The sequence below is a fragment of the Lactuca virosa genome, chromosome 3 (genome assembly GCF_052849685.1).
Source record: "Lactuca virosa cultivar CGN04683 chromosome 3, Lactuca_virosa_CGN04683_v6, whole genome shotgun sequence".
Lineage (NCBI taxonomy): Eukaryota > Viridiplantae > Streptophyta > Magnoliopsida > Asterales > Asteraceae > Lactuca > Lactuca virosa.
Genome location: NC_136428.1, coordinates 105,860,830 through 105,874,649, shown reverse-complemented (window position 1 = coordinate 105,874,649; position 13,820 = coordinate 105,860,830). Strand labels below are relative to the sequence as shown.

The 13,820-nt window shown below is 39.6% G+C and overlaps 1 protein-coding gene across 1 annotated transcript; it reads left to right on the top strand.

Moving 5' to 3' along the window:
* Positions 1-11,161: 11,161 nt before the first annotated feature.
* Positions 11,162-11,578, top strand: LOC145163906 (uncharacterized). The gene has a single exon (XM_079082650.1). It carries the CDS (start codon positions 11,162-11,164, stop codon positions 11,576-11,578), a length of 417 nt encoding a protein of 138 aa, XP_078938776.1.
* The last annotated feature ends 2,242 nt before the right edge of the window (positions 11,579-13,820 follow it).

Below are 13,820 nucleotides of genomic sequence, written 5' to 3'. Positions count from 1 at the left end.
GTACGGCTTTGTTTGCTACTTCCCACTTTTTAAACCCAAAAATCCCCACTCATTCAAAAGGAATGGTTTTGCATCCCAAGGTCCGTTTGGTGATTTGAAAACATGTTTAAAATGCATTTGGAACATTAAAAACCAAAGACTTCAAAGAAATGGAAATCTTTTTAAAGGAAAATACAAAAATACCTCCGGGTTAGCCGCCCATTTTTGTTGTCGTTGGGTCGATTTGGACCTTAATTATTTGTCAATCTTTGTACTTTGGATCCGTTACTTCCTCCACTTCTTCGTTTTTGACTTCAAATCATTCATAATAAGGCTTTAAACGATGACCGTTTACCTTAAAGATCTTCCCGGTTTTCTCACTTGTGATTTCTATTGCACCATGCTCAAAAACATCAGTGACAACAAATGGTCCCACCCAACGGGACCTTAATTTACCAGGAATCAATTAAAAATGAGAGTGGTAAAGTAATACCTTTTGACCTTTTTCAAATACCTTGTGTGCAATCATCTTGTCATGGTATGCTTTTGTCTTTTTCTTTGAAAAGGACTTCATTCTCATATGCTTCATTACGGATCTCTTCAAGCTCTTGTATGTCAAGCTTCCTTTTCTTTCCTGATTTATTTAGATCCATATTGAATTGCTTGACTGCCCAATAGGCTCTATGCTCCAACTCAACGGGCAATCGACATGGCTTCCCAAAAACAATGCAGTATGGAGACATCCCAATTGGAGTTTTAAATGCAGTTAGGTATGCCCACAAATCATCATCAAGACGTGTACTCCAATCTTTCCTTGTTGTCTTCATAGTTTTCTCCAAAATACCCTTGATTTGTCGATTGCTTACTTCGGCTTGTCCATTTGTTTGTGGATGGTATGCTGTGGAAACTTTATGAGTAACACCATACTTCTTCAAGACACTTCCAAGCATACAATTGCAAAAATATGTACCACGATCACTGATTAAGGCCTTTGGAGCACCAAATCTGGAAAAGATGTTAGCCTTCAAAAAATCTATCACAACTTTTGAATCGTTAGTATGGGTAGCTTTTGCTTCCACCCACTTAGAAACATAATCCATAGCCAAAAGAATGTAGGTAAAACCCGAAGATGATGGAAAAGGTCCCATGAAGTCAATGCACCAAACATCAAAAATTTCACAAACCAAGATGGGATTAAGGGGCATTTGATTCTTTGAGCTTAAAGAGCCCATCCTTTGACATTTATCACAACTTGCACAAAAAACATAAGAGTCACGGAAAATACTTGGCCAGTAAAATCCACTCTCTAACACTTTTCTTGCAGTTCTTTGAGGACCAAAATGCCATCAACAAGCATAAGAGTGACAAAATGTTAAGATAGAAGATACCTCATGTTGTTCCACACATCGTCTAATCATTTGGTCAGCACAATATTTCCACAAATATGGCTCATCCCATATGTACCTCTTGGCTTCTTTCTTGATTTTGTCTTTCTGCCAACGTGTGGAATCCGGGGGAAATTGATTCGTGACCAAGTAGTTGATGATGTCTGCATACCATGGTGCTTCTTTGGCCACAAATAAGTGCCCATCCAGGAATATGTCACGGATTGGTATACCATCTTCGGGTGATACAATACGGCTTAGATGGTACGCAACTAAGTTCTACTTCCCACTTTTGTCCTTGATCTCAATATCGAACTCTTGCAAAAGCAACATCCACCGTATTAACCGCGGCTTCGAATCTTTCTTGGTAAGTAAATGATTTATAGCTGCATGGTCCGAATATATGATCACTTTGGTTCCAAGGAGGTATTGTCGGAACTTCTCTAACGCGAAAACAATAGCAAGAAACTCTTTCTCTGTTGTGGTATAGTTTCTTTGTGCACTATCAAGGGTCTTGGATGCATAGTAAATAACATGATGAGCTCGGTCCACCTTTTGTCCCAAAAACCGACCCAACTGCGGTATTTCTAGCATCATACATGATCTCGAATGGAAGATCCCAATTTGGCGGTTGAATGATGGGGGCGGATGCCAACAAGTCCTTCAAACTATCAAATGCACTTTTACATGCATCACCAAACTCGAAATCAACCTACTTTTGTAGAAGGTGACACATCGGCACTGTGATTTTGGAAAAGTCTTTGATGAACCGCCGATAAAAACCTGCATGACCAAAAAAAGAACGCACTTCCCGAACATTTGTCGGGTATGGTAAGCTCTTAATGACATCGATTTTTTCCTTGTCAACTTCTAAAACTTTTTGTGACACCACATGTCCAAGTATCAAGCCCTTGTCAACCATAAAATGACATTTTTCACGATTGAGGACTAGATTTGTGTCAATGCACCTTTGTAAGATTTTGGTGAGATTTTGCAAACATTCATCAAAAGAATTTCCATAAACAGTGAAATCGTCCATGAAAACCTCTATGATATTTTCAACATATTCTGAAAATATGCTAACCATACATCTTTGGAAAGTCGCGGGTGCATTGCACGAGCCGAAGGGCATGCGTCTATACGCAAAGGTGCTAAAAGGACATGTGAGTGTGGTTTTCTCTTGGTCTTCAGGGGCAACCGAAATTTGATGAAACCCAGAAAAAGCATCAAGGAAACAATAGTGAGATTTCCCGGCCAATCTTTCCAGCATTTGATCGATGAATGGCAAAGGGAAATAGTCTTTGTGGGTGGAAGCATTCAACTTCCTATAATCGATACAAACCCTCCACCTGTTTTTCACACGGGTGGGTACCAAATCCCCTTCGGAGTTTTTAACAACTGTGACTCCGGATTTTTCGGGACAACTTGCACGGGACTTACCCATTTACTATCATAAATGGGATAGATTACATCTGCATTGAAGAGCTTCATGATCTCCTTTTTCACCACCTCCATCATAGGTGGATTCAATCTCCTTTGGGCTTTGCGGGTTGGCTTAAAGTCCTCTTCCATCAATATTTTATGCATGCATAATGATGGACTCAACCCCTTTATGTCCTCAATGGTCCAACCAATGGCCTCCTTGTACTTTTTCAAAATTCCAACCAACTCTTTTTCTTCTTCTTTTGCTAGCTTGGTTGAAATTATCACCGGTAATGTCTCTTCCTCTCCAATATAGACATACTTGAGATGATCGGGAAGAGTCTTCAAGTTAAGACTCGTTGGTTGTACTATGGATGGAAGGAGTTTGGGATCAGAATTTTTGAGCTTCATGCGCGGGGGGGGGGGGGGGGGGGGCTCAACTCTCATAGGTTGTGCTTTTTCCAAGGAGTTGATTGCTTCAATTAATTCATCCTCCAAAGTGTACTGATCAGCCAGATTCTTGATCCCTGTCTCATCAAAATGCTTGCTCAAGATGGTAGTTAGCACATCTTGGCTTGACAACTTAAAACAATCGTCAGTACATGAATCAATAACATCTATGAAGTTTAAGGAATGAATATCACTAGGATAACACATAGTTTCAAAGATATTAAAGTTGATCACCTCACCATCAAACTCCATAGACAAAGTACCATTTGCTACATCTATTTTTGTTTTTGCGGTACTCATGAAAGGTCTCCACAAAAGGATGGAGCTCGATTGTGGGGTGTTGTCGTCACCCATGTCCAAAACATAAAAATCAGCGTGAAATACAAGTTCATTGACTTGCACTAATACGTCCTCCAATACACCTTTTGGGTGTACCAAAGACTGGTCGGCAAGTTGAATGATGACTTTGGTTTTTGATAAAGGTCCAATTCCCATTGTTTTATAGCTTGAATAGGGTAAGACATTAATTGATGCCCCAAGGTCTAGCATGGCACGTGGCACAAAAAGGTTACCCATTTTACAAGGAACCGTGAATACACCCAGGTCCTTGCATTTTTTTGGTAGCCGTTTTTGTAACACGGCGGACACATTTTCTCTTACTTTCGCCGTTTGATTTCCTTTGACCTTTTTCTTAAATGTGAAAAGTTCCTTAAGGAACTTAGCATATCTAGGAATCTATGTAATAACATCTAAAAGGGGAATGTTGATTTCAACCTTCCGAAACATGGCCATGATCTCATCATCTTCTCGTTCTCTCTTTGTGCTTGTTAGCCTTGAAGGAAATGGGGCCGGTGTGATTTTTGCTTTGATGTTATTTGGATTTTTTTTTTCTTTGAAGTATCATTCTTTTCATTCTCTTGGACCTCTTCCTCCACTTCAATCTCCCTTTCTTCCTCTTCTTCATTCGGCTTTCTTGGTTCATCATAACGTTTTCCACCTCTTAAGGTAATGGCACATGCACTGTGTTTCGGGTTCTTCTCGGTTTGAGATGGTAGCCTGCCTTGTGATTCCATCTTGCTCACAGATTGAGCAAGTTGTGATACTTGTTGCTCCAAGCTTTTTATGCTTGCCTTGGTTTCTTGTTGGAAGCTTTGAGTGCTAGTGGCAAGGCTTTTGACAATATCTTCTAATGAAATGCTTGATGAACCCGTTTGTGGAGGTGGTTGTTGTGGATGCCTTCGCTGAAAATTTTGAGGTTGAAACGGTGGGCTTTGTTGATTTTGAGGAAATGGTGGTCTTTGTTGGTATTGATGTGGTTGACTTGGTTGATAACTTCCATGTTGATTTCCTCCCCAACCTTGATTGTTGTTCCATCTTTGGTCACCCCGTGGCTGCTCAAATACTCTTTGGTTTGACCTGGAATACCCTCCTAAAGCATTTTGCTTCCGCATAATCCTCATCTTGAAGTTGAGGGCACATGTTGGGTGGATGCCCCACTTGAGTGCAAATACCGCAAGGGGGGGGGGGGTGTGGGCAGCACACCTTTGTCTTTAGCTAACACCATAACCACTTTTGTAAGCTCGGACAATTGAGTTTCAATTTTAGGAGTTTGGACTTCCTTTACACCTCGAGGTGCATCTGTGTACCATTCTTCATCATGACTTGAATTCTTAGAATCTTCAGCCATGTTCTTGATTAAGTTGTGGATTTTGGTGGAGTCTTGTCGGGTAAAGACCCACCACTGGAGGCATTAAGAAGTCTTCTTTCCATTGGAGTCATGCCTTCAATGAAGTATTAGAGGAGCTGGTATTCGATGATTCCATGCTTTGGACATCGGGCACAAATTTTCTTGAATCTCTCCCAATATGTGTGAAAAGCTTCTCTTTTATGTTGCTTGATTCCAATGATTTCCGTCTGTAGGGCTGAAGCTTTCATCTCTGGGAAGTATTTGTCCATAAAGAGTCGTGCAAGATCTACCCAAGTGGTAACCGTCCCCGGTGGGATGTCATAGAGCCAGTCTTTTGTTGCGTCTTGCACCGCGAAGGGGAATGCCCTAAGCTTGATTTGATCCTCCGTGACATTGTGTGGCTTCATGCCCACACACACAACATGAAATTCTTTCAGAAACTTATGGGGATCTTCATTTTCCAAGCCTCCAAAGGTAGGGAGTAGGTGGATGAGTCCGGATTTAAGTTCAAGATTTGTGGCTGCCGGATATGTGATACAAAGAGGTTGTTGTGTAACTTCTTGTATCGACCGTTGACGAAGGGTTTGCTCAGGTGGTGGATTCCCTCCATGGTTATCTCCCATGGTATGAGTAGTGGTTGAAGTTTTTGTGGGTGTAGCGTTTGGGATATTATAAGTAGGTGAAGATGGTGGAGTGGTACTTTTGGGTGAGGTTGGTTGAGGTGAGAGTGATAGGTTTTCTGTTTCGGACGCGGATACACTTGAGAGGGGTATGTCCTCCCAAATGTTGATGACTGGAGGGTTAGATGATGAAGAAGTCCCGGAGCCCGGTTGCTTCTTACGAAGCTTGGCTTGCTTCCTTAACTTATTTGCAGTTTTCTCTATCTCCGAATCAATTGGCATTGGTGTACCTGTACGGAAAGATTTAGGCATAAACAATTAGTAACACCGTGTCCCCGGCAACGACGCCAATTTGTTAGGCGTGTCAAAACCATCAAATGATATGGGTAGAATATACTCCAAAAGAACACTACAATATTGCACTAAAAGGTAGTACAAGGCAAGTAGGGTCGATCCACAGAGACACGGGACAATCAGTCTATACCTCTTTGCGCAAGGGATTTTGGTCACCAACAGTAAAGAAGCGGGTTTTAAATGCAATGATTAGAACAGCTTAATAAAGACAAAATTAATTGACTAAATAAATGGATTAAATTTAGAAATTGTAAAGACTCCAACTCTATGTATGACAACTTAGCAATGCGATTCCAATATGACATGATACTTGCCCAATTCTATCTAAGCTGATACTTGAAAGTGTTAACAAGCTCTAACACTTCCCATTCACCACATTAATTAACCAAAACAAGCTCTTTGATTAATCCTAACCTTACTAACCTAATCTAAACACGCTCTTAGAATTAGATTAAAAGATTGCATGAAGCTTTATGTGAATATTCCCAACAACACCCAATACTCCTCACAAGCTCGGGAGTGTAAGAGTGTGTGAAAAAGATTTACACTAAATTCATTCAATGGAAACCAAGTTAATGCTTGTTACTTAGTCCAATTCACAAAACAATTACAAATTTTGCAAAATGGATAACTTGAATGACCTAACCCTAATTCAAATGGCCAATAAGAATCACAATTAAAATCAAACATTCGATTGAAGCAAAATCAATTTCACTAGATAGAAATTGAAAGCAAACATCAAGTCATATGATTGAAATCACAACCAAGAAGTCAAAACATGAAGTTGGAGAAACTAGGGTTCTAGCCACACATGGCTAGAACAAAATCACAAGTTGTAAAGATGGAAATGATGTGCAATTATAACTTACAAATAAGAGAAATGATGTTTCCAAATGCTAAACGATCAAATCCTTGCAAAAACCTTCGAAATCCTCTCCCCAATAGTGCTCTGATATGATGTGTATGTGTCAAAATGACCTAATTACCGTCATATGAAAAATAGGAAAAACTGCCAAAAGTTGGTTATATGGTCGAACACGGCCTGTGTCAAAATAGAACAAATCAACACGGGTTGTTTTGAGTGGGAATGACCAACAATCCTCGACTTTTCATTCCAAAGTACAATGCTCATTTGGGTCAGCACCGCTCGTGTCAAAATACAACAAACTGACATGGGTCGTGCTCAGTGTGGTCAACAACCCCTTTTCTGATCAAACACGACCCGTGCTCGTTTTTCAGTGTAAATCCAACATGCCCCATGTACCCCTCTGACTCCAATTCCAAACTTCATATTTTCAACTTTTCCGCTCTTTGCCCGATCATCCCGAAATCTTCACCAATGCTTCCCGACACCTCCCAAAGCGCGTCCCAACCTCCGGTTTACCTGAAAAAGACATGAAAGTGTGCAAATAAGGTTGTTTAAGAGACTAACATGAATATGATGAAATGCAAGAAAAAGGAAGAACAATTTTTCTAAATGGATGCATAAAAAGGGACTAAAAGGTGTGAAAAAAGGTGCACAAATTGCACCTAACAAAGGCGTTTGGCAAAGGAAAGGAGAATAGAACGTGGTCAAACTTCAAACCATAATGTAGACCCGGAGGTTGAAACCGCTTCCTCTAGTGATACCGAAACCGATGTAGAACCTGATTCCTGCCCCGACCTTAGCCAATAAATTCTCAAAACACCACCCTTGGAACAAAATCCACCCATCAGTTACCAAAATCCAATGGCGGAAGGATAAGAAGCTCCCGAAAGAACCTTGAGATAAATGATGGAAACCGATGTCACATAAACCCCAACTAGTATCAATTACCCTGTATTGGAAGGAGGTTCGGAATTGAAGTCAAGCTTAGTTCATCACCTTCCAACTTTTCATGGATTAGAAAATAAAGACCATCATAAGAACTTGAAGATGTTCCACATAATTTGTACTAGCATGAAGCCACAAGGGTCAACCAATGACCAAATCAAACTAAGGGCATTCCCATTCTCATTGGTCGATAGAGCAAAAGATTGGCTATTTTATCTTCCACTGGGATCGATCAACTCATGGACCGACATGACAAGAGCTTTCCCTGATAAGTTCTATCTCCCCTCAAGAGTCTCAAGTCTTAGAAATGAGATTTGTGGAATCTACCAAGGTTAAAATGAGACTTTCCATGATTATTGGGAGAGATTTAATAGCTTATGTTTGAGTTGCCCACAAAACCAAATTTCGGAACAACTTCTCATTCAACACTTTTATGAGGGATTGTTACCAATGGAGAGAATACTAGTTGATGGTTAAAGTGGTGGAGATGTCTTTAGCAAAACTCCTCAACAAACAAGACAACTCTTCAAAACCATTGTCGTCAATTCTCAACACTTTGGCCCCCGCCAAGACATGAAGAGGGACGCGCATCAAAAAGTCAATGAAATGGTGACATCAAGCTTGGAAGCCTAACTTAAAGATTTAACAATCGTTGTTCAAACGTTATCCATGAGAAAAACTTCACAAGTGATGGTATGTGGACTTTGTGCAACGATGGAACATCCCATGTATATGTATCCTATTCTTCAAGAAGATGCGGAACATGTAAATACCGCAGGAAAATTTCAAAACTACCACAACAAGCCATCCAGTTATCAAAATGCTTATAAATCAAGTTGGATGCCAAATCCCAATATGAGCTACAACCCCAGACCATTGCCTCAAAATGCATTTGTTAGACCTTCTTACCCACAACAACAAAACCATTACCAACATCCACAACCCCACTATGAATGCAAACCACACCGTCCACATCACCACCAACAACCTCATCCATCCCAACCTAGTAGCTCTGGAATGTCTCTTGAAGACATTGTCAAGTATCTTGCACTAGTACCCAACAATTCCAAAAAGAGACAAGAACTAGTATCTCTAATCTTGAATAACAAGTGGGAGATATATTTACATCTTTAAGTAAGTTGGAGTCCAATGTAAAACTACCTTCTCAAACCGAAAAGAACCCAAATGTCAATATGGTGACCTTGAGAAGTGGTAAACAAACCGGAGAAAGTAGTTAGAAGAAGAAGTCAAGGGAATATGAGGAAGAAATGGAGATCACTCCCATTGAAGATCCTATTGTCAAAAGTGATGCACAACCCTGTGCTCCAAAGAAGACAACCCCTCTTGTCACTCCAATAGTTACTCAACCACCATTCCCCTACGGAGTTGCTACTTCAAAGAAGAATGCATAGGAGAAAGAGATCTTAGACACCTTCCAAAAAATGGAGGACGAATGCAAGCCAAGTCGAGATGCACAAAGAAGATTGAATCTGCATATGATGGAAGCTTTGAAGAAGTAAATATTAAAGCTTTTTGATGCGGGGATGGTCTATTCAATCTTGGATAGAAAGTGGGTGAGCCCGGTGCAAGTGGTACCAAATAAGACGAAATCACGATGGTCGAGAACAGAAAGGTATTATGGTCCCCACCCTTGTGAAAAACGAGTGGAGAGTATGTATTGACTACCAAAAGCTTAATTCAATCACGAGAAAAGACCATTTCCCATTACCTTTCATTGATCAAATGTTAGAAATGTTGGCCGAGAAATCTCATTATTATTGTCAAGGCGGGCATTCCGGGTTTCACCAAATCCTGGTGGCACCGGAAGATCAAGAAAAGACAACCTTTACATGTCCATTTGCACTTTTGCATACCAGAGAATGCCATACGGATTGTGTAATACCCCGGCTACTTTCCAACGTTGTATGGTTAATATTTTCTCGAAATATATTGAAAACATAATTGAAGTTTTTATGGATGATTTTACGGTATGCGAAAACTCCTTTCAAGAGTGTTTGACCAATCTCACAAAGATTTTAAAAAGATGAATCGAAACATATTTGGTTTTTGAATTTTGAAAATGCCATTTTATGGTGAGTCAAGGTCTTATTCTAGGTCACATCATGTCAAAGAAAGGAATCGAGGTAGATAAAGCTAAAATTGATGTTATTCAAAGCTTACCTTACCTGACTTGTGTTCGGGAGGTTCATTCATTTTTAGGTCATGCGGGTTTCTACCGAAGGTTCATCAAGGATTTTTCAAAGATAACAAGACCAATGTGCCAAGTCTTGCAAAAGGGAGTTGATTTGGAGTTCAATGAGGTGTGCAAAGAGGCTTTTGATAAGCTCAAAGAGTTTCCTACATCCTCCCCCATCATACAAGCACCAAACTGGGATCTCCACTTTGAGATCATGTGTGATGCAAGAAACTATGTCATAGGCTCTATTTTGGGTCAAAAGAATGGAAGAGCCTCGCATGTGATCAACTATGCATCAAGGACACTTGAAAATGCTGAAAGCAACTACTTTACCACAGAGAATGAGCTATTGGTCATAGTGTTCATTATGGAAAAGTTTAGGAAATATTTACTTGGTACCAAAGTTATTACGTATTCGGATCATGCGGATCTATGGTACTTTATGACAGAGAAATATGCAAAGCCAAGACTCATCTGGTGGATCTTATTATTGCAAGAATTTGATTTGGAAATTTGGTACAAGAGCGAATGCGAAAATCTTGTTGCCGACCATTTAAATAGGATCATTTCAAATGAAACTCCTCTCCCATTGCGGGACGAGTTTCCGGATGAGGATCTCTTTTCCCTTACTCAGTATGTTCCTTGGTATGCCGATATAGTTAGCTTTTTGGTCACAAAAGGTATCCCGACACATTCACACATGCTCAAAAAGATAAATTGAAAAGTGATGCAAAATACTATGTATGGGATGAACCTTTTTTGTGGAAACATTGTCCCTCTCAAATCATTAGGAGACGTGTACCCCAACAAGAGCGTCAATCCATTTTGTAATTTTATCATGAACTTGCTTGTGGGGGACACTTCAGACCTAATCGAACCTTGAGAAAAATTCTTGAATGTGGGTTATTTTGGCCAACCATGACATGCGATTGCTATTTGTTTTGTAAAAGTTGTGAACGGTGCCAAAGATTGGGGGATATTTCTCAAAAGAACCAAATGCCACAAAATCCAATCCTTGTTTGTGAAGTTTTTGACTTACGGGGGATTGATGTTATGGGTCCATTTCCCATCTCATTTGGCAACGTTTACATCTTTCTCGTAGTTGACTATGTTTCTAAATGGGTTGAAGCCAAAGCCACAAGATCGGATGATGCCAAAACGGTTATATATTTTATAAAGTCTAATGTCCTTTGTGAGATTTGGTGTACCTAGGGCATTGATTAGTGATAATGTACACATTTTTGCAACAATATGATGGAGGCTTTATTGAAGAAGTACAATGTGACCCATCGTGTCTCTACCGCCTATCATCCTCAAACAAACGGTCAAGCGGAGGTTTCGAATCGGGAAGTCAACTCCATCCTTGAGAAAAAGGTAAATCCAATGAGAAAGGGTTGGAGTTTAAGGCTTGGTGACGCCTTATGGGCCTATCGAACCGCTTACAAGACCCCGATAGGCATTTCTCCATTTATATTGGTTTTCGGAAAGCCATGTCATCTCCCCGTGGAATTAGAGCACCGCGCATTTTGGGTGGTCAAGAAATGCAATTTCAACATTGATGAAGCGGGAAGACATAGGAAGCTTCAACTTCAAGAGTTAGACGAATTCAGAAATGATTCTTATGAAAAATCAAGAATTTACAAAGAGAAAATGAAGCTTTTCCATGACTAGTCCATCATCCCGGAAGCATTTTGTACCGGGGCATAAGGTCTTACTTTACCATTCACAATTGAAGTTATTTTTGGGAAAGTTAAGATCAAGATGGATAGGGCCTTTTGGTGTGATGAAGACCTTTGACCATGAAGCGGTGAAGATTTAAACGAAGAAATTGGACAAATTTTCAAGGTCAATGGGCACCTTTGAAGCCGTTTTATGATGGCTTGAATGCAAACGCCCTAGACATCATCCATTTGGATGTCCCGAGGTGTTAAAGCAAAGCTTGGCAGACATCTCGCCAAAGATGTTATAGAAGGGAATTTTTGGAAAGCATTGTGCTTTCATTTTTTTAAACCTAATAAATGATTTTAAAAGCATTTTTTTTGAGATTTTGAAAACTACATTTTTGAAAAATTTCAACCTTCATTCTCGTTTTTGTTCCAAACTCTTGTCAGTTTTTCGAAACCAGGACTTTACAAGAATCACTTTGGCCAAGCAATTAAGATTTTAGAAAATTTCAAACTTTTGAAGTGCAGGAGAGCCATGCGGCCCGCACAGATTTGTGGTCTTCAGCCCATGCGGCCTGCGTAAGGTGTCAGTGTGGCCAATGCTCGGACCGTTCCTCAGCCACATAGATAATAACTCTTATTTCCGCTTCAACGTGTGTGGCTAGTGTGCAGGCAACACTCGACCCACGTAGAGTTTCCAACACATAGCAATTTTTTTTGAACTTCAGCATGTACGGCCATTGCTCGACCCATTCGATGCCCGCACATATTGTAAAAAAATTATGTTAGCCTGCTGAGGAATCGAGTAAGAAGGAGGAACTAGACGCAGCCATCGTGTGACCCGTTCCTCACCCACGTAACCTGCGTTGACACGATTTTAAGGTCGTTGACTTATTGACCAACATTGACTTTACTTGACATTGTAGACCTGATGAATTAAATGATGTAGATCCTTCTTTTCTCCTTAGTTCCATCGATGCATCTTTCTTCTTCATCTCTTTTCTCTCAAAAACTTGCACCCACCTCAATTATAACATCTTGATTTCCAGGTATTCCATTTATGCCCTTGGTATGAGAATTTTTTGCAAATTGGTCCTTAATGGCATTTTTGTAATTTTGGATATTTCTTGCGTACGATGGACGTACCCTAAGAGTACGCTGGTCGTATGTGTTCTAAACCCAAAACCATAATATTTAGGGTTTGTGCACTACTTAAACACCTTTATAGCCCCCATTAACCTTTCTTTCATCAGCCTCCATCCCCATTTCGACCCTTTCAAACCCTAATATCTTGAGTGAAGAAATCTTGACCTTGAGTGTGCATTTTGGTGTTCTTGAAGGAGGAAGGAGGAAGAGGAAACCATCCTTGAAGAGTGGAGTACTCTGGATCCAGAATCATATCATCATTTGACCCCAATTGAAGGTAAAAAGATATGATCTTGATGAAGTTTTACTTAGATATTGTTTAGTGTAACATACACGTTTTGAAATCGTATTTTAAGTAAATAATATTATGAAATAGTATATAATTATGAGTATTGAGTTCTAACGGATAGGTTTTACTAGAAATGAAGTAAAACTATGTTTAGAATCAATCGGAAAATGTTGGAAGTCTTATGAGATTCCAATTAAAAGACAAATATCGAAATTTAACGAAAATATAAAATTTGAAATAAGTAAAATTTTATTATTGAAAGTTTTAAAGAATCTCATTAGAAGCATTTAGGCAAAAACCTCATCGAAATCCAAGTTATAACGAAGAAGTTATGACGAATCGAAGATCCGCGACAAAACCGGCACGGAGCCGAATGACGTAAAAAGTGAGTTTTTGATAAACTACTTTTTAGCCTTGGTGATCTAAATGAAAGTCGTAGTATTTGTTAAACTAAGAATTTTGATAAAAAGAACGCCAAAATCTGACTTCGTATGAGGAAGTTATGATTTTTCTAAGTTTCAGCTTCGTAGTAGACAACTAAAAACTCGAATTTTAGATCGAGTGATTTTTAGCCGACACAACCTAAACAAGAATTGAAAGTCTCGTCATTAGTAGTTCAACGGTAAAAAGACAGACGAAAACGGACGTCGGATGAAGAAGTTATGAATTTTTAACGGATTTTCCTGTCCCGGTCTGTTAAAAATAATAATATTAAAAATAAATTCAAAATTAGCCAACGAAGTCTAAACGAAAGTTGTAGATCATAATTTTCCCTACGCGTGCATATAAAGAACGTCAAAAACGGAGCCCGTAT

Bases quoted from the DNA above. Each gene is read 5' to 3' on its own strand.
- LOC145163906 (XM_079082650.1), top strand. From the start codon at position 11,162: ATGGAGGCTTTATTGAAGAAGTACAATGTGACCCATCGTGTCTCTACC.